This window comes from Macrobrachium rosenbergii, chromosome 40, assembly GCF_040412425.1.
Source record: "Macrobrachium rosenbergii isolate ZJJX-2024 chromosome 40, ASM4041242v1, whole genome shotgun sequence".
NCBI lineage: Eukaryota > Metazoa > Arthropoda > Malacostraca > Decapoda > Palaemonidae > Macrobrachium > Macrobrachium rosenbergii.
The window spans coordinates 15,256,374-15,277,516 of record NC_089780.1 but is presented as its reverse complement, the minus strand read 5'-3'; the positions used below and the strand labels follow the sequence as shown (position 1 = coordinate 15,277,516).

The following is a 21,143-nucleotide window of genomic DNA, read 5'->3' as shown; positions in this document are numbered from 1 at the left end:
CTGGAATATAAAACAAGTGATAAATGCCCCCGAAGTTTCTTCGGCGCAGTCGAGCTTTCTGTGCAGCGTATAATGCTGTACGAAACTCTCAACTGCGGCCTGTGTTGCTGGCACCTATAGCGATGCGAGACGCACCGTCATGGCTAACTTTAACCTTTAATATAATAAAAACTAATGAGGTTAGAGGGCCGCAATTTGGTAAGTTTGATGATTGGAGGGTGGATGATCAACATAACAATTTGCAGCCCTCTAGCCACAGTAGTTTCTAAGATCTGAGGTCGGACAGAAAAAGTGCGGACGGACAGACAGATAGCCCTGTCAATAGTTTTCTTTTACAGAAAGCTAAAAAGAAGAATTGGAGGGAGCGACTGATCAAGCTTTTGAAGGAAAGGTCATGAGACTGGGAAAAACAGGCGTGGGGGGAGAATTCCATAGCTTGACGGTGAATGAACAGAAGCCGTCACCAAACTGAGTCACTCAGGGAAATTTTGTCTGAGGTTCATTGAGTAAAGTAGGAAGTGATGAGCAACACTGAATATATGTATATATTGTTTATGTATAGATAAATGGATATATATGTATTTATATATGTGTATATACATACATGTGTGTATGTGTGTTTTATGTACACGTATATGCATATAGCCTATGTATATATAGATATGTTTACACATACACACACATATATATATATATATATATATATATATATATATATATATATATATATATATATACATAATACATACATATATACATATATGTATAATGTATCTATGTAGGCATGCATGTATGTATAAATTACCATTCACCTTTTCCTCTTAGTGAGGTTTGGCTCCGGAAGGTAACATTTTACCCATCCTATTTTCAACAAATGTTTCTATAAGTTATATCGTAGAAAAAAAAAATCCTCAACGGTCCCAAAGCTCCTTCTTGTATAGACAGCATCTTATCTAAGAAGCAGAGAGTAAAGGTATTTCTTTTCCTCATTCCGGCAGTGAAAGAGGAAGTGGTTTGACGGGTTCCCAAGAGCGGGTCTGGGGACTCGTGACCGACAAGTGGCGTAATGTTGAACTGGACTGTACAGTCATCGCACTGGCTGGGATTCCCTTAACATTAGAAATCCAGGAGTCAGATGTGACCAGTCCGGTCCTTAGAAGGCTAAGGGAATTTTCCAATGTGCACTCATAATAAAATGAGCCCATTGGACCCCGGTGCACTATGGTATTATTTAGGTTTCTTTGCGGCGTTCCTTGGGCTCATAGCTGCAACCCCTTTCATTCCTTTTTTCTGTACCTCCGTTATGCTCTCTTCCATCTTAGTTTCCACCATCTCTAACAATTGTTTCGTAGTGCAACTGCGAGGTTTTCCCCTGTTACGCCTTTAAAACATTATTTGCCCTCAATTTCCTTTCAGCGCTGAATGACGTCACAGTTCCCAATGCTTGGCCTTTGGCCTTAATTTTATATTCCGGTTTCAATAAGCCCGTTGGAGACTCTACTGAGAGAGATTTTTATGTTTTGGGAAGGTTCAACTAGATGGCAGAAGAGTTCTTAGTGGCGTGTTTTTTATAGTTTAATTATCTTGCCTTTTCACTGCCGTTCACAAATTTGTAAGCTGGTTCCCGACAAAAATATCCTTCTATACTGGAATTATGTAATGAAAATGTCCACTCTAGGTTTTATATTTTTACTTGACACTGAAATGAGAGGAGTGGGTCTGTGGAAGCATTAGTACGGCGGTTCTCAACCAGGGGTAATTCCCCTAAGGGGGAGAATTTCAGAGTTTCAGGGGGGAATTGTGACCACAGATTGGCAGGTTCAAACTGGCTCTAGGACCACACAAAACGCAGTGTGCCTCGGTCCGCACTACTGAGAGGTCACACTGAGCTTTCTCTCCGCTAGCTTGGGAGTTTGTGTTAATATTTTATTGCTTATTATTTGGGATGCATCTTTTGAGGTAGACAATTTTAGGAAAGTTGGGGGGCGGGGGGATGACATTATGACATATGGTGAAAGGGTGCATGGCCCAAAAGAGATTGAGACCACTGCATTAGTATATTTCATATATTTCCCTCACGAGTGAGAGAAACTGAATCCCAGTCAAGGATGGAAGGATGTGAGGAAAATCCGTGAGGTCCCATTGCACCGCTGTTATCTGATTAGTGAATTGGGCACCTATTTGTCAGCTGATCTCGGTGGGTTGCACCCGGGGATGGCGAAGGGTGCAGGCTGGCAGTTTCACGCCACAGTTCTAATAACAAATACATAGGTATATATATATATATATATATATATATATATATATATATATATGTGTGTGTATGTATGTATATAAGTAAATAGGTCTTTGCTTAGTTTCAGTTCAGTAATTTCCGTCAGTCTTCTCATGTTTTTTTTTTATTTAATTTGAACTCATATGAATATTAATAAAATCAATATTAGTCACAGTTTTACAGTAGTAATGGAAAGGCTGCACCTTACAACAACAACAACAACAACAATAATAATAATAATAATAATAATAATAATAATAATAATAATAATATTTGAAGAAACTGTTATTTTGTGCAGAATGATTTCACCTTAACGATGAGAAGGCATAAAAAAATGCACAGTCATTTACCATGCTGAAGATCCTGGTAGTGTTTGCGTTGTCACCCCCTCCCCCCACCCGCCCAAACCATCCCTCCACAGTCAGCCAGTCTAGACTAAGTTGTCCATATGCCATCACGGGCTCTTGCTTATGGACAGCCCTTATATCCCACCTCCCATATTTTTTATAGATCTGCTTATTAATAAGATCATTTATCACTTATACTGTAATAATAATAATAATAATAATAATAATAATAATAATAATAATAATAATAATGTAATTATTTTCCTTTCACGGTGAATACATATCCGTGATGAGTTGATAACGCATGTTAATAACACATCACGTGGATAACAGCTGATTCATCCTGTTTGCGAGATGCTTCTGCTTGTAAATGGCAGTAATAATGACAAGTGTAATTGGCAAAGGCGGTACGAACGTGGGATAAATATCTGATAATTATTAGTGTTTGAAGATTGTGGTAATATTCAAAGCAACTGCTTTTGAATAAATTTACACAAGCGTACACACTCTTCCACACCCCTACATATCTGTCTATCTCTCTAGCAATCTATCTGTATGTCTGTCTGTCTATATATATATATATATATATATATATATATATATATATATATATATATATATATATATATATATATATATATATATATATATATATATATATATATATATATATATATATATATATATTTTATATCTCAGTGCCTTTATGTATTTCATGTGCTTTGTCTTCCACAAGTCTTCACTCATCCCCAGCCTCCCTTCTCACAGTTTCAGACATTTATACAAATATACGTATGTATGAATAAGTGTTTATATTTTTACATATGTATACCACATACAGTATATGAATACATAGTATTACTATGTTTTTGTTAGCCATGTCCTAAATGTTGCATATACTGTGGGTTGATAAAGAGATGTCTGGACACTTACAAAAATCAGCCTTGTTATTTAATCGAGAACTCTGCTATGCAAATTACTAATTTGTTTTAATTTTGAGAATTTTCCATAAATTAATCTTTCGCTGGAAGGGATTAAATCAGATTCTTCTAGAATCACTCGTCTCTTGACCATTACTCTTGTGACGCCAATCTGCAGAAACCAGCCAACCAATCCAAAAAAAGTTCAGCCTATTTTGTATTATTTAACAAATTATCCATCTGCAATTCAGATGTTTCTCCTCCTAAGCCAGTGGTTTTCAACCTGTGGGCCATGGGCAGTTCTGAGGGGGGCCCCATGCCACGAACATCTTCAAAATATTATTTAAAAAATGAAAAATCATTTACAGTAAATGCAGGCCGGTGCTTTCTGTAATAATGAAATTGTATAACAAATAAAGTTCTGAAAAATAATTCCATACATGAAAATGTAAGACTAATAAAGCGTTCTGAAAATGCTTCTTAATAATTCTATTATCTTCTTACACAGTTCTGAAGGGCAGTGGGCCATGAGTATTTAGGGATGCCAAAAATGGGCCATTGGTAAAAAATGGTTGAAAACCACTGTCCTAAGCCAACCAATCCCAAAAAAAGTCCAGCCAATCTTACTTTACTTAATGTTATTCATATGCAATCCTACTGTTCCTCTTCATCCTTCTCTTGATGTAACTTTCCTCCTCCGGACAGAACCGGTTGTTCAGAGCCTGTCGGAGACACCAGAGACTCTGGAGGACTTGAGTCATCCGTGCGCCCGGGAATGTCGGCCTAAGGACACGAGAACGTGCCACTACCATTTCAAGGTGAGTTTTAGCCGTTAAATGGTCTTAGGTCGCAGTAGAAGTAGTTCAGTTTGACCCAGTCGAAAATATCGTTTCGTCCGTTAAATTTCAAGTGAATCCAGTCGAAAATATCGTTTCGTACGTTAAATTTGAATGAATCCATTGGAAAATATCGTTTCGTCCTTTAAATTTGAAAGTAGGTTATGGTTGAATCCCTTCGAAATTCCCATTTCGTCCTCTAAATTTTGAAGTTAAGTTATAATAGGAATAGTATAGTTTAATCCAATCGAAATTCCCATTTCTTCCGTTAAATTTGAAGGTAGGTTATAAAAGGAATAGTATAGTTTAATCCCTTCGAAATTCCCATTTCGTCCTTTAAATGTGAAGGGTAAGTGGCTTACTGAAATAATAATAATTATATAAAGAAGAGACTTGAGGAAGTATTTCAGACAGTTTCCTTGAGAGGAAAGGTAATGTTACTGTGACTATCTATAGGTCTATCTACGTGTCTTCTCAAGTAAGCACTTTTAGGCTTATGGGCGTAGATCTTGTGTATGTCTATAAGCAAGAGTTTGTTTGGACTATTCTGTATAAAGGAAAGTTAGAAATATCCGTAGATAAAGCGAATGAATGACGTATATGGAATGTGAGCGCGGGTTTTCTTTGAAATGTAGCGTTAAATGTAAGAGAACGGACATCTGATATATTAACAACAATCAAATTTTAGAGGTTCTGTTTGTCTGTGTTTGGTATATATATATATATATATATATATATATATATATATATATATATATATATATATATATATATATGTATTTATGTATTTACATGTATGCATATGTATATATATATATATTATATATGCATACACACATTTAGGCCTATATGCTTTTGATTTATGGTGATTCCTACAGATGGCGTTGTCCTTCTCATTTTATGCTAGTCATTACCATTATCATGATGTGCCCATTTCCCACCTCATCATAACCACTTTTCTCTCCACCTTCTTTCCCCCAACAGGTAGAATGGTACATCACGATGAGCAAGGCCTGTTACGACTGTCCGTTCAACCTGACGGACTGCGCCCGTCCGCACTGCGTCGCCGCCGACGGAGTTGAGAGGCCCATTGTGACTGTAAATCGCAGACTGCCCGGGCCTGCAATTCATGTAAGTCAAGATGGCGGTTTCGCTTAGGGGGACTGTAAAAATGATTAGTGTATAAGATCATTTAGTACATTATGTGGAGTGTGTTAGGGTATGGATCTAGATAGTAAAACCTATGAGAGAAAGAATGATAGAAGAGAAGTGAGGTAAATGAGAGAAGGATTGATAAGAGAAGAGAATTAAGGCAAATGAGAGAAGGATTGATAGAAGAAGAGGAGGTAAATGAAAGATTGATAGGAGGAGAGAAATTGAAAAACAAGAGATGGATTGATAAGTGAAAAGAAGTAAGACAAATGACAGAAAGATTGATAGGAAAAGGGCAGTGTGAGTATGGCTAGGAAAAAGGTGTCAGGGACCATTGTTTATTATGAGACAGTTGTCTTCGAAGTTTCAGGGAAGAGGCCAGGAGCTGTATTTAGCAAAAAAAAAAAAAAAAAAGTCGAAATCTTACAGCAGCTTAGCATAGATGCGATGTGGAATGTGATGAGATGTGTCATTTTCAAGGTCATTTGTTACGAGCACCTGGAAGTCTTTATAACGAGAGCAAAGATTACGCTAATAAGTGTAGCCGATAGAAAAAGGATTACCTGGTTATAAATGTCTTCAGATCATAAATGTCTCTGCTAAAAATCTTCAACAAACGGCATTGTTGGGTAGAAGCCCTCAACAATTAAGGTTGTTGATTAAGATATCTCCTACAAACATTAATGATGACTGGAAAATATTTTCATGGTGTTCGCTACAGTGTATACACATTTATTTGTCAGCATCCATACCTGTTATGTAAACAAACTACCCCTTTGTCCCCATTCGTCATATATAACCACTCTTCCATAGGAATGAATAATAATAATAACTATTGTAGATTCAGATTCACTTGGAAGTCACAGAAAACACAGTAAAAATGACCAAACACTCCTTGTAGTCGGTGCATGTTCATCTCTCACGCATGATATGCCGTGCAGGACATTCTCGCGCTGGTCCGATGGGTCCCGGTACCGCGAGATACAATGCCTCAGCCTTTGTCATCTAGGAAGTGCTTTCAGATTGATTGCTCGAGTGTGAACCTTGAGTTTTGTGCCCCCACCCCATTGTCCATAGTAACTTCCACGTAATTGGATGCTGGCTTAGATAATGATCTCAGGCGTCTAATCTCTCTCTCTCTCTCTCTCTCTCTCTCTCTCTCTCTCTCTCTCTCTCTCTCTCTCTCTCTCTCTCTCTCTCGTCAAAATAAATAAGCAGGTACCTGTAATGGTTAGCAGAAAGGTAGCAAAAAACTGTGGTATTTGCTTATGTACTATGTGTGGGAGCACTTGTATGTACACACACTCTGTGTTTTTAAATATTTTTAAATATAATATAGATTATAAATATATATATATATATATATATATATATATATATATATATATATATATATATATATATATATATATATATATATATATATATATATATATATATATATATATATATATATATATATATATATATATAATGACACCTTAATGTTAGGAAGATTTGTTCCCATATATAAAGGTGAAAGTTACTGAGGAGACTAAGAATTACAAGGTCATAACTTTGCTTAGTATACCATACAAGAGAAGGTGTGTGGTAAGGCTATGTTACGGTTTAAATAAAAAAAAAAAAGTGTGGCGAATGACAGATGGTTTAACTGGACGAGAACATTTAATTATTCTTTTTTTTCAGGTGTGTCTCGGAGACGAAATCATCGTGGACCTCGAAAATGACCTCATGAGCGACTCCACGTCCATTCACTGGCATGGCATCCACCAGAGTGGCACCCAGTACATGGATGGGGTGCCCTTCCTTACCCAGTGCCCCATTCCAGCAGGGAACACCTTCAGGTAAGAGAAGGGTCTTCTGGGGAGTTATTCTAGACCTTATCTTGTAAATGACTGCGCCATTGTTCGACAGTCGTTCGTGATTTGGTTTAGAAACGGCTGAGTTGTCTGACAGAGGGATTTTCGACTGAATACTCAGCTTATACCATAGCTTCCGTTTGTTCAGTAAACGAGCTATTTATTTCCTCTTTCTTCTTTGTTACACAAATGATTTGTGTTTCCTTTCCGTCCTCATTTCACCAGACAAATTTATATTCGTTTTCTCTGTTTCACAAATGACTGGGTTGTTTAACTGTATGCCCAGTCTGTTTCTGAACTGTAGCTTCCGTTTGTCTGTGAAATAAATTTTTATTTCATTTTTCTTCTTTGTTGCCCAAATCATTTTTTTTTATTCACCCTTGCATCTTTGTTTCCTAAGCTGTTTTGATTTCTTTTCCTTTGTTTTTAATTACCTTTCCTTCTTTGTTTCACAAATGATGAAATCTTGGTGACTGTCCGTAGTTATTTTAAATAGGAATTTTCATGCATTCTTGTGTTAATTTAGTTATAAACATTGATCTTACACAAGTATCTTGCATCAGTGAATTCAAAATATGAAACCTTATGCATTATTGTGTTTGTTTAGTTATTTTAAAACATTGCTCTCACTTAATTATTTTGCCTTAATTTCTGCTTCTCCCAGTGTCATGTGAACTGATATAATGTTTCATTTCAGGTACCATTTCTTGGCAGAAAACCCTGGCACTCATTATTGGCACTCACATTCAGGTATTGTCCTCGTTCGAATGGTTATATGTTTGTTAGGCACCTCTCAGATTGCCTTGCACAATGATTTGTTTAGATGAAATTTATTTAGGTTTTTAATGTTTCTTGAGGATTCCTTTGAGTTTCAAAAGGATTTTATTTGCATATTTTATTGCTGTATATTCAGAAGTACTTACAGTACATGGTTATGGTCAGAGATATCCACATGCTTAGGAATTATTATTATTATTATTATTATTATTATTATTATTATTATTATTATTATTATTATTATTATTATTATTATTATTATTATTATTATTATTATTATTGTTCAGAAGATGAACCCCATTCATATGGAACAAGCACATAGGGGCCTTTGACTTGAAATTCAAGTTTCCAAAGAATATTGTCTAGCACATGCAATTTCATGCTGGTCGTTGGTTCATACCCCATCTTGTATCAATATGATTTAAATTTCAATTTTATTGCTGTATATTCAAATGCACATACTTATGTATGGTCAGAGATATCAACACTCAATAAGCAACATGTACAGCTTCTTGCTTATCGCTGGTCCTTAATCTAAAATGGCCTAATCTTTTTCAGGTATGCAGAGAACTGATGGTATGTTTGGGTCCCTCGTGGTCAGAGAACCGGTGGAGGATGACCCCGTGAAAGATTATTATGATATTGATGACTTCAATCACCTGTTCCTCCTCACAGACTGGATGGATGGTCTGGGCATTGATAAGTTCGTCAATCACCATCACACAGAGGTAACTTTTTAAGCAGATCTGAATAAAATCCATTCAAAGTATATTTTTTTCCGTTGTTTTTGTTGAACAGAATTAACACATTTTTCATTCCAAATGTTTGGTTGCTATCCACTTCACACAGTTTATAATTTCTTTGAAATATTCAATTTTTTTTTCTTTTAATATTCATATATCATTTGAAACTTGTCTGTTAATTTCATCTTTTAAATATTTTTTTGTTTTGGTCCCTTTTTTATTATATTTTTTTCAATTTTTTATTTTAGTACCTTTTTATACTATATTTTTTTTCATTTTTTAAATTGGCCTCTTCTGTCACAGCTTCAGATTGCACTTTAGCCTATTATTTCTTACAGCATGAAAACAAACCTTACAACATTTTAGTGAACGGAAGAGGAAAGCACATGGTGCACGAGAAGGACGGATTAGAAGTCTATGCTCCTCTGCCCGAGATCATTGTGAAGCCGGTAAGTTGAAGACAGAAAGCTCGACATTTCAAAGTTCAGAGCTTTGATATTTGTTTTTGAACTAACGTTGGTAAAGGTTTGTGATGAATTGAGTCTTTAGTAAAATAATGGTTCTGTGTAAGTAAGAAGTAAAAGTGAACATGGAATAATGATTCTGGGTACATAATAAGTAAAACTGAATAAGGAACGATAGAAACTAGTTTGGAAAAAATGAAAATGGGATGGTATGATCTAGATTTGGAAGCAAATGTGGAGAGTTTTCTGTTTTCGAATGATATGGTAAGAAATGACATAGTGTTTACTCAAACTTAGTTGAAAGAGAGGTAAGTAAAGAATATATTGGGACTTATACCAACGATTATAATACAATACTGCCATCATTTTGGCATGGAAATTAGATAATATTTCAAGTAGCACATGTACAAGTTTGTAGGTTCTTGCCCAAAACATTTAGTAAAATGATCAGGACGCATCCTTACGGCTTGGTTTATTACATGAATTCATCAAGGCGCTATGACAAATTGTTTATATTTTTCGTATAACACTAACAATCAAGAAATCATAACTTTCATCCTGCCACTCTTGCTATAGTCAGTTTTGATACCAGTGAACAAAATAATACGGCGAATGAACATAGAATTACATTTGGCAAGGTGGAGAGGTGCTGAAACCGTGCATATACAATGTCATAATTTAACTTCGTATGCATTATTGTTTAGGCAGGCATTAGCCTAAATGGCAGTGGTACATTGTACGCATGCATGACAGACATGCTGCTGCAATGTTTACCTGACACATGTCAGCAGACTAAGTGACAGATGGTGAGATGGGATTATTATTTTCAAAAGCTCTAGCTTGGGTGATGAGACTGGCCCAAAGAATTCTAAATTAAAGATAGGGTGAAAAGGGCGGAAATGAGAGCAGGAAAAAGTTGAAGAGGCTGAACAGTCAAGTGGGAAGAAAGTCAGGGGATTGGAAAGAAGTGAATGAGAAGTTATGTCAGTTGTACAACATAGCCCTTCTCTGAGAGCATATATTTATAATATCCAGTAAATAAATATGCAGAAGTTGGCAAAGGTTTGGTTACTTTCACAGATCGTGGACACTTTGATACGTTGATTATTGGATACATTAAAAACATAATTCTTCAACTGTTATTTTCATGAAACTATTTTACAGTAATGATAATGATATATAGGGCATGCAGCTTTCATTTCATGGCTAAGTAGGATATAATAAGTCCCCAGAGCTGATAAGCAAAGAAATGAGAGCATTACTGATAATTTTATGTAACAAAAAGTGTTAGTGGAAAACTTACGCATGTATGTGAGAGACAATGTTAAAAGTTTTTATATGAAAGTATTAGACCAAGAGAACCCTGTTTTTGTTGATATACACTGTATATAATCACATGATTCACTCGTGCTACACGTAGTCTGTACCTGTGGAGAATCTAGTTACTTATGTCATAACATTGTGTAAACTGTATTCATTGCATGTTCCAGCAAAGAAACCTGTTTGATCATATATTGTTGGGTGTTTCGTAATTAATGCAAGAACAAAAATGTTAGAAGGGTTTTCTTGTTGTGGAAATCATTTTTTTTTTTTAATAAAATAGTATAATATTCATGTTCTCTTTTTGTTTGGTGAACAACCAAGGGCTCTCTCTCTCTCTCTCTCTCTCTCTCTCTCTCTCTCTCTCTCTCTCTCTCTCTCTCTCTCTCTCTCTCATACAAGCTCACACACATAAACAGCAAATGCAATAATAATCTTCAGTAAAACAATATTCAGTACTGAATGATTAAAATGGAAGAATTAATGATTTCTATAGGTTTTTGTTCTTTTATCTCTTGTGTAATTTGTTACACTAGATTCTACTGTAAAGTGGCTCACTTGATAAATTTCTTCTCATTTGAGAAATGGAAATGTGAGCAAGGCAAAGTTAAAGAAGTTGGATAGTGAGGTTGGAAGCGACAGAAGAGATCCGCTGAATAGCAAAAGTCAGAAATTAATATGCATTTCTTGTAGTTTAAGTAACTTTGCCGAGAACCTTTAGTATGCTGTTCAAAGCATATTGTTGATACCCGCATTAGGGGATAGGAATTTAAACTATATGTCTTTTGAAAATTATTTTTGGTTGAGTATACATTATACAATTTTAAACCTAAATTCCAATTTGGACGTTTATCACAATGAACAGTGCTAATGATAGAAGTATAATTATAATAAAGATGTAGAAATCCTTAGATCAGTGGTATTATTGTTAATGGAATGAAATAGTATATTTGCATAGAAGCCAAAGAATCCGAGTCAGTTTTTAATTTTTTTATTTTCCTTCATCTTAGCACATTACTCATAATACAGCTATTTAATGTCTAGTACTAGAATGATATTGTACCAAAGCCTTTGACAAAAAAAAAAAAACTCCTATAGGCACATTGCTCTCCATTCTTCATTCATTACCTGCACTTGTTCATTACTTATGCCTTATGATTATTAACAATGGAGTGAAAGTGTCTTTATGTTAAGGAGTAACAACCAAAAATTCCAGGAATGTTGGTAATTTTCTACAGATTATTCATCTTGATTCATGATTCATCATATCTCATGCAGTAAACATATTTTACTTACATGTTTAGGTTGTTAATGTGAGTGAACCTTTCTCAGTGTTTAGGATAAACAACTAATAATTCAGGTTGTGTTCCTTTTATACTGCTTTACTCATTAAGGCTGAGTACTCATCATTTCTTTGATGACTGGTTTATTTGTATTATGTGTATATGTGTATTTTTTAACAAGGTGGAATGAGCATATAAACATTCATTACTGTACTAATATAGTATAGGTATTGTTGTGAAATAGTTCTCAATGTTTACAATTTATAGCAAACAGTTCCAATTATTTTTGTCTGTTTTATACTTTTACTCATCCAGAATCGTTACTCATTCTTGAGCTATTCTTTACTCATACGTTGGGAATATTATTATTATTATTATTATTATTATTATTATTATTATTATTATTATTATTATTATTATTATTAAAGTAAAAGGTAGCTTAGTGTTGTGGATGAATAACAAACATTTTCAGTCTTTGCATTCGCTTTTACTTTCTGCTCAGCTTGACTCATTAGCCATTGATTAATATTGCAGGAATTACGTCATAGCATAACATATGCCTGCAAAACATGAAATAAGCGTAAGCACGAACAGTGACAGATAAAAGAGATCAGTGACTCTAAGATTATTTACTTTTGTCATCATTCTTAATTACTCATTGGTTTTTATGATTCAGAATACATTAGCTAAATACAAAACAATGCTTCCTTTTGTATGATTATGTCATGATGGGCATATCCAATGGAGAAGTTTTTTTAAAGCTTTAGAGAATTCATGATTACACCATACAAACATTATCAGAACTTTTTTTTTTTTTGCGTCAGTCATAAAATTTGGAGGGTCAGGATTCATTGACAGATCTCACTGGGATATAATTTAAAGTAGGGTCTCTAGCCATTATTACCAGTTCCATCCTAGTTAACCCCCGTTGGGGGGTAGTGCTGTCAGTGCACCTCGTGGTACACTGTAGGCATGACTTACGGTTCTTTGCAGTGTGCCTTCGGCCCTTAGCTGCAACCCCTTTCATTCCTTTGACTGTACCTCCTTTCATATTCCCTTTCTTCCATCTTACTCTCCACCCTCTCATAATAGTTGATTCATAGTGCAACTGCAAGGTTTTCCTCCTGTTATGCCTTTCAAACCATTTACAGTACTGTCAATTTCTGTTTCAGTACTGAATGACCTCATAGGACCCCTGGCCTAAATTCTATATTCAATTCAATTCAGCTCATCCCAGTAGCATTAATGGAACAAAAGTTACAGCATTTTGAACTTTTAAAAGCTAAATGTTTCTCCTGTATTTCAATTACAGCAGTTCCTTCTGGCACCAATTGCTTTAGATTATGGGACTAACAGTTTGATGCCATCTCATAAATTTAGTACTTATTTACCTAGAAATCAGTGCTGGAGTCTTATGGAAGGGTACTTTTGATTTTATGTAATGTTTTGTACTCACTTCTTTAGTTGATGTGTAGCATATATATTAGTTAACTCCTTAAACTCTTATTTGCAGGGTTACCGTCATCGTTTGAGAGCAGTCAGCAACAGCATCCAGAATTGCCCTATTGTCATTTCAGTTGACAACCATACCCTAGTACCTATTGCTAGTGATGGCGTGCCTCTTGAACCCTTTGAAGGTAAGAGTTTTTTGTTATTCATATTGATTTTTTTTTTGCTCTGTTAATAAGGTTTAAGAGTCCCTGAGGCTGTATAGTTTTGCCACATTCCAAGTTAGAAGAATTACGATTCAGATATGCCTCCTTGAAAATTTAGAGAGAGAGAGAGAGAGAGAGAGAGAGAGAGAGAGAGAGAGAGAGAGAGAGAGAGAGAGAGAGAGAGAGAGAGAGAGAGAGAGAGAGAGAGGGGCACATTTTAATGAATTTATGTATTCTGGTGTACTGAATGTTGGGTATTACTGTATTTGGTTTACCCTTTTATATGTAAAGTATTCCACAAGACTATATATTTTTAAAATGCCAGCCTTTTCACAAAACATGAATCCCTCTTTTGTAGTTGTCTTATGGAACTACTTGTAGAGAATATTTATATTGTGCTTTTCCCTTTATTCACATCAGGGTTCTATAGTAAAATGTACTACTGTATTTGAGAAAATATGAATGCTTCTCACTGGTATACCCAATTTAATTCACCTTATTATGATTACTGTACTGACTTCGTAATTTTTATTTACAATTTTATTAATTTTTTTTTGTATAGTGGACTCTCTTACCATATATGGTGGGGAGAGGTGGGACTTTGTCGTCAATGCATCTGAGGAAATAGGAACCTATTGGATAAAATTCCAAGGCCTTTTGGACTGCGATGAAAGGTTCAAGTCAGCTTATCAGGTAAGTCTCATGTTTCCATTTGTGTCATATATTTGTGTGGAGGTTTATCCCAGGCCTAATACAGGGAATGATTTGCTTTTCTGTCTTTTACACTTGTTTGCTTGAACTCTCAAAATGGGCTTTTTTCTCCCATCTTTTGTTCTTATGATTCTTGGTGAAATGTGTGCTAAGTAGCTTGTGTTATTTTATCTTTCAGGTTGCAGTCATGAGGTACGAAGGCGCTGTAGGTTTCCCAGACAGTTTAGAAAACGTGGCTTATGAATCTACTATCCCAGAAGGCTTTGTAAGTTTGTGTATTGCTGTTGTTACATTAATATTGCTATATGCACAAGGGAACTATAGTTCCTTGAGCAAGCCATGTAGAAATTAGTGTACTCCAAAGTACCATTAACGGCTGCATGAATAGTTTTACGAATTCATTTGGTGTGGTGATTTTGATAGTTATGTTTATGATTGATATGGAGTAAGCATACTGACCAAAGGGCAAATATGGTAAATGAAAGAATAAAGGGGAGTAAAATGTTTTATAGAAACTTTTTAGACTCATCTGAAAGGTTTGTTCTTAAATGAATAATGAAAGTTGTAGTGAGGTAAAGTCGAAGATGTTGGAGGGTCAGGTAGGAAGAGATCAAGGAAAATGTGAAATGTAAAAGCAGAAAACATTTGGGGTTGGTTATGAGGAGATTGGAAAGAACTTTCAGTACCATCTATAGCGGGCTGTACAGAGCACACTAGACAGTACCTTCGTAAAGAGGAACTTAGGAAGAAAGGTTAAGTGTACATTCTTGGTATACACACTGAAAAGTTGGGAGATGAGAAGAGATGTAAGAGTTTTGAGAAAAGTTATTAGAGACAGACAGAAGTGCTATAATCAGGTTATATTGTACATATATGTATATGAAGAGTCTAAGTTAGCATTTAGGAATGGACAGAGCTGTTTATAAGACTTATATAAGAGGATACAGCTCTTGAGAGAGAAAATAGGATGGAGAAGCAGTATTTGAATTCTCATGAGCAGAAAGTAATTAGTAATCAAAATTAGTTTTGGAAATTGAGCATAATAGTTGAAGTCTCATAAGAAAAAACTATAGTGTTTGTGCTTTGAATTGTATTTACAGTACTGTAAAACAGTAAGCTAGAGCAAAATCTAATTTGTGTAAAGAATTGTATTGTAATTTACCAGTTTAATTAAAAGATATATGCTTTTTACAGAACCTAAACAAACTAAATGCAGCCCCAGGTGATGGTACATTCTTCACTGCGGCAGAAATTCGTTCTCTTGATCAGGATGATGCGTTTGCTCGAGAACCGGACCACAAATTCTGGCTCCACTATGATTTCAAGAACAAGGACAACTATCTCTTCCATAATAAAGAATACTACCCATTTTTGTCTGGTAAGAGTTTGATAAGTTGTTCAAGAGTTTATGCTTTACATGTTGAGGTTGTAGTGCTGCTGTTCATTGAGATGAAAATTTGTTGTCTTTTATTTTATTATAGTATTATTATTATTATAACAAATTTAGGCTTTACATGGTTAGGTTGTAGTGCTGCTCTTCATTTGAGTTTAGAATTTTTTATCTTTATTATTATTATTATTATTATTATTATGAAATAGTCTGTCCACTGAGTCTTTATAGATTTTAGGGGTGCGGCTTGTAGGACCTGAATTTGAATGGAACAAGATAAGTGAAAATTGAACGCTAAGTTTGAAGATGATGTAATGAATGAAATGTAAAGGGGAGGAAGCAGTTCAATAGGGGACAAAAGGAATGTTACAAAGAGCATTTAATAGTACATACTCTGTGCTTTGGAAGGCATGCACCCTCCTACCAGGTTGCTTTGTTTCTTCCACTAGTAATTTGTGTCGTTAGTCATTCAAAATTCATTACTAGTTTTCCTCTCAAATTGTACAGAAAGCATTTTTTGTTAGCTTTATTTTCCTTTCAAGCAAACCTTCTTATGGCAGTTAGTTTAATCTAAGATGTCATTATCATTTTGTTTAATTTCTTAAACTTAATTCTTGATTGTCATTATGTATTTTTGTTGTGTCTGTTTATACGTAGAGTATGTAAATAATTTTGATTGTACACCAGTGAGTTTCAAATTATATTGTAAGTATGTATGAATAGTATATCTTTCTTCTCTCTGTTTACAAGATTGTGGTAGTAAATTTTAAAATGTTTTAGTAACCTCTGTCTTTAATTTTTGGGGGGATTTGGAGTTTTAAGAATGAATTAAAAATATATTGTAAGGAAACCATGAATTACTGAGTACATTCATTGATGATACAGTACTGAACTGATTGAAAAGCATTGTACTGTACTTATAAGTACAGGGTCTTACAGTAGCAGTCCTATGCCGTAAAAGTGATTCTACAGTTTGTATAACCTTTCAAAAATTTTCAGTGGTGAAGCAACGACAGGTCTACATTCCACAGATAAATGAGATCAGCTTGAGATTGCCCAATGTTCCTCCCTTATCGCAGCCAGATGACGTTGAGTATAGCGCCTTCTGTAATGACACATCGAGGTCCAACTGTAAAGGGGAGTTTTGTTACTGCCCTCATGTTCTAAATGTTAAAAAGGACAGCCTTGTGGAGCTCATTTTGGTGGATGAAGGTACTCTTTTGCTTTCTTGTTTGTTTCTTCATTTTGAGTGTTCTAGTGCACGCATGATTGTGGTTCTAGTGCACGCATGATTGTGGTTCTTGTGTACTGTACTTTGAGTCTGTATGTGATGAATAATACACAAACATGGAATACATTGTCAATTCTTTATTTTGCTTTTCAGTTTCTGTAACCATTTTCAGTTTAAGAATTTATATAATTTTGTTTTTGGTGTATATCTGTTTGTCCTTTAGGTTCATTATGTATACCTTCTGTTGAAAATGGTTTTTAAGGCTTATACTACTTGTTTTATTTTGTAATTTTTGCTTAATGTTAATGTACTTTTTCTTTCATTTATAACAAGTGTAAATTTTTTTTCAGGTTTTGTGTATTGGGCAAACCACCCATTCCATCTTCATGGGCATACATTTAAAGTTGTGGGAATGGGAAGATTGGGCGAAAACACCACTTTGCAAGCGGTAAGATTAGATTTTATTGTCGAAGTTGCTTCCCTACGCAGTATGATCATGATCAGAAATATGGTATCTTTTTAGTTTTCTAGGTACCATTCAATATTTATATACAAGATCAGATCAGTGATTAAGTAGCAAGGAAGAGAGATGATCATCTTTGCGTATGGAATTGTAAAGACATTCTCATTATGTACTATATTTCTATATTCTTCTTTTGAGTTTAGGCTACTGTATGAGAGCTTAGAGGGTAATGTCTGGGTACAGGGAATTGCTTCTGTCTTTTCCTTTGCTCTCTTACAAGTTGGATAGGAAGGTTTGACTTTTTCTGCTCCAGTTTTTGGCTCTTATTAAGTTATTTCGTTTTACAGCAAGTCATTCATTCATTCAAGCCTTTTAAGAGTGTAATGCCATAATATGAATCTGAGGTTTAGATGGCTTATGCTTTAATAAGGCAAGAGAATATTTGTTTTGGTTTAACAGGTTTATAAGAAAACATTTGTCGGCAAAGAAGGGATGCATTTTACCATTTTAATAGTTCTCTGCTAATAAAAGATATTTGTGTTCTTCAGATCAAGGACCTGGATAAGAAGGGATTATTGGAACGTAACTTTGACCATCCACCCACGAAAGATACTGTGACCGTACCTGATGGAGGATACACTATCATTCGTTTTATTGCAAACAATCCAGGTAATTTGACATTGATTTGTGTTAAATAAACAGTAGAAGTAATTGGTATCAGCAGAGTAAATCACAAAAAGTATGAATTTAGTATGTTGTTTTGTCTGTAGTGTAATTCCTGTAGTTGTTAAACTTTTTTGAATTTTAAGGACAGTATTTATTTTGTTTGTAAGAGTGCATGCAAACTGTAGCTGCTTGAGTTCTCTAGTTTTGTGTTTTGATTCAGAGACACAGTAAAATTAATAAATTGTATTTTAGACTCCTTAAATTTTTAATCATTGCTATTATGGGATGTCTTAGCCAGTAGTTGTGACTACAGTAGTAATTTTCAAGTATGTTGCTAATTACATAACCTTAAACAAGTCAAGCCATTTAAAAATCGTAGTTTCATTGGAAGTATTTCAGTTATTCAGTTATTTATTTCTTGGGCTGCTCATGAAGATTGACAGCCTTTCAGTTTTCAGTTAATAGTTGTCTGCAATTTGGCTTGGTTGTATCTTCCAGGATATTGGCTCTTCCACTGTCATCTTAGCTTCCATGTGGAGGTTGGGATGGGCCTGATTTTCAAAGTCGGTGAACATTCTATGCTCCCAAAAGTTCCAAAGGATTTCCCTCGATGTGGTCACTGGCAGCCAAAACCTGACCCTGATTTTAGGAAGAATCTGTTTACCTTTTTGAAGGATCAACGTGATGGGAAAGTGTCAGTTAGCTTGGATCTTTTGCCTTCAGGTGATAAAGGTGCAGGGCCCACTTATAGTATTGCTAATCCTTACAACCCAAATGTTAGACCATTTTCATCAGGTCAAGATGGTCTCATGTTTACGTTATCTGTTCATTTCTTTTCCGTGGCTATGATGCTTTTGCTAAGGTAGCTCGGCTTTTGATGGATTGTGTTTCACCAAACATTAGCATAAGGTGTATTCCAAAGACAGATATCAATTATGTGTTTCTGTTGGACCATATCAAGTATTTGGAATTCTGAAAGTACAAATTATTTCAGACTTTGAGGCTTATATTTAATATAGAATATTTTTCCTAAAACAGAAATTTGTTTTTGCAACTAAATTTCAGTAGATATGTTACCACAGAGCAGTACACAGTACTTTAATACTAATTTTTAATGAAGATATATAGCATAAGGGTATGCTACCTTACTTAGAAGGAAGTAAAATGCTCAAAGACTGCTATCCTTGCTGCACAATGGATAAACTTCAAAAGACTTAAATGAGTGATAAGCTTTGGAGGTGCAAATGGAAGGAGAAATTAGTCTTTGTGGCTATTCTGTGATAGGTTTCCAAGCAATTATCTTAGGCCAGTTAGCTCAACAAGCAAGAGAACTATAACTCTTATAAATGAATTGTATTAGTTGATTCCGTGCTCATTTCGAATGAGATATTTATGTATTGTGAGGCTTCCATTGTTAGAGATAAGTCAAATGCAGTAATATACGAGTAGTGTTTCATGAGTAAAGTGAAAGGAAATAATGGCTAAGAAAAGAGGCTCAAGTTATGAAGCAACACATTGTTAGGTACTGTTAAGAAGTCACACCAGTATTAATGTAAAGAAAAACAAATAGCTTTGGTGATCAGTATCCTGTAATTATAGATCATTTCACAACATCAGCAAAATGTATAAAATTCACCAGATGATATTGGAGGAAACCAAGGCATTTTTCACAAGAAACAGATTGCATTTTTTGCAGTTACTGATGGGCATTGCTCAGTTTTAGCCTCTTGCTTTCATTAATAAAAAAAGACTACAACATTAACGATGAAGTTAAAGTGTGTGATATTCCATGTATGTGTTATATTTATTTTTTACTATTTTCATTTTCATTCTTCTTCTTTGTTCTTCTCTTGCTAGTGTGCCCATATTGTCAAAAATTGCGGTATTGTAAGAGGGGGTCATGACAATAAGACCTGACCCTATGGATAATAAATACTATCTTGAAGTTCAGACTTCGGAACCAGCTACCCTAATTCTGCAAACTTACGTAGGGGGCTATTGGTTAGAGGGCTGGCCCTTGGCTGGGCAATGAGTAGTCTAAACATGCAGTTCTATAATTGTAGACTATCACTGTTCCAGACAAAATGAATATACGGCTGTACAGGGTCCTTTATTGTTACTACCATTGTACTAGTATTTATTAGAAAATATCGTAGACTATTTATTACTCTTCAACTAGATTGGTGTAGTTTTAACTTTTATATGATGGTAAGACTGTATTACCTTAGTCCTCACATTTTTGTTATTGTTATTGGGTATTGGGAAGTGTTCGTGATTCATTCTCTTTGTAAAATATGTAGTCCTTGTCTTGCACCAAGATGTTATTTGGTAGGTTTTTTTCCTCAGCATTATCTTTCTTAGTTACGTATATTTTTTCTGTGATTCTTTTAACATTAACTGCTTTGAAAAGTATGGTATTTGTCATCGCTGTTCCTCACAGAATATTACAAGGTTTGTTACATTTTAAAGTTCTTAGAGATTTAAGAGAGATGGTAACCTCAGGTGCAGTAAATATTGTTCAGGTCTTCAGTAAAGATTTTATTTATGTTTTAAAAATAGATTTACTATTATTAAAATACCAGGAAATTGAAAATAAAATTTTTGTAGACATTGTGTAAGAGCATCTCAAGCACACTTTCCGTACTTAATCCTCCCAGTCTTTTGTGAAGTAAGAAATGAAAGTATATACTTTGTTTCGTGATTGATATGAAGCATAAGATGTAAAATCATGGTAGGGCATTTTTAGAGATATAAGCTGCCTTAGAGTCTGATGCAGATTCAGGTTGGTAATGGAGCTGAGGTTGAAATCAGTTAGTTTGTGGTTCTATGTCTTATAGTGTCATATTCTCCCAGTACTTCATGCAGTGTGAATGACAGAGGGTTATCAAAAGGATTTTATGTGTAGGTGCCTTGTCATTAATGTATACAATGCAGTTGAGCAATTTTGCAGGTTGAACAGGGGTTACAGTAGATGCTTCAGACAAAGTACTTTATGCCCTGAGGTTATCAGTTGATTCTTCTGTCTTAGTTATACAGCATGGAGGAGACTTT

At 34.9% G+C, this 21,143-nt stretch overlaps 1 protein-coding gene across 4 annotated transcripts in view; it reads left to right on the top strand.

The window, feature by feature from the left end:
- Positions 1 to 19,562, top strand: part of LOC136826152 (uncharacterized) — a 56,933-nt gene extending 37,371 nt beyond the window's left edge. For all 4 annotated transcript variants that reach the window (XM_067083171.1, XM_067083170.1, XM_067083172.1 and 1 more), the window contains exons 3-16: positions 4,248 to 4,360; positions 5,363 to 5,509; positions 7,217 to 7,374; positions 8,087 to 8,139; positions 8,725 to 8,894; positions 9,248 to 9,358; positions 13,490 to 13,613; positions 14,194 to 14,324; positions 14,521 to 14,607; positions 15,537 to 15,720; positions 16,732 to 16,944; positions 17,314 to 17,411; positions 17,975 to 18,095; positions 18,591 to 19,562. In XM_067083171.1, the coding sequence (XP_066939272.1) occupies positions 4,248 to 4,360; positions 5,363 to 5,509; positions 7,217 to 7,374; positions 8,087 to 8,139; positions 8,725 to 8,894; positions 9,248 to 9,358; positions 13,490 to 13,613; positions 14,194 to 14,324; positions 14,521 to 14,607; positions 15,537 to 15,720; positions 16,732 to 16,944; positions 17,314 to 17,411; positions 17,975 to 18,095; positions 18,591 to 18,958 (2,078 nt within the window). In that variant the 3' untranslated portion in view covers positions 18,959 to 19,562. The remainder of the gene's footprint in view (positions 1 to 4,247; positions 4,361 to 5,362; positions 5,510 to 7,216; positions 7,375 to 8,086; positions 8,140 to 8,724; positions 8,895 to 9,247; positions 9,359 to 13,489; positions 13,614 to 14,193; positions 14,325 to 14,520; positions 14,608 to 15,536; positions 15,721 to 16,731; positions 16,945 to 17,313; positions 17,412 to 17,974; positions 18,096 to 18,590) is intronic.
- Positions 19,563 to 21,143: the final 1,581 nt, after the last annotated feature.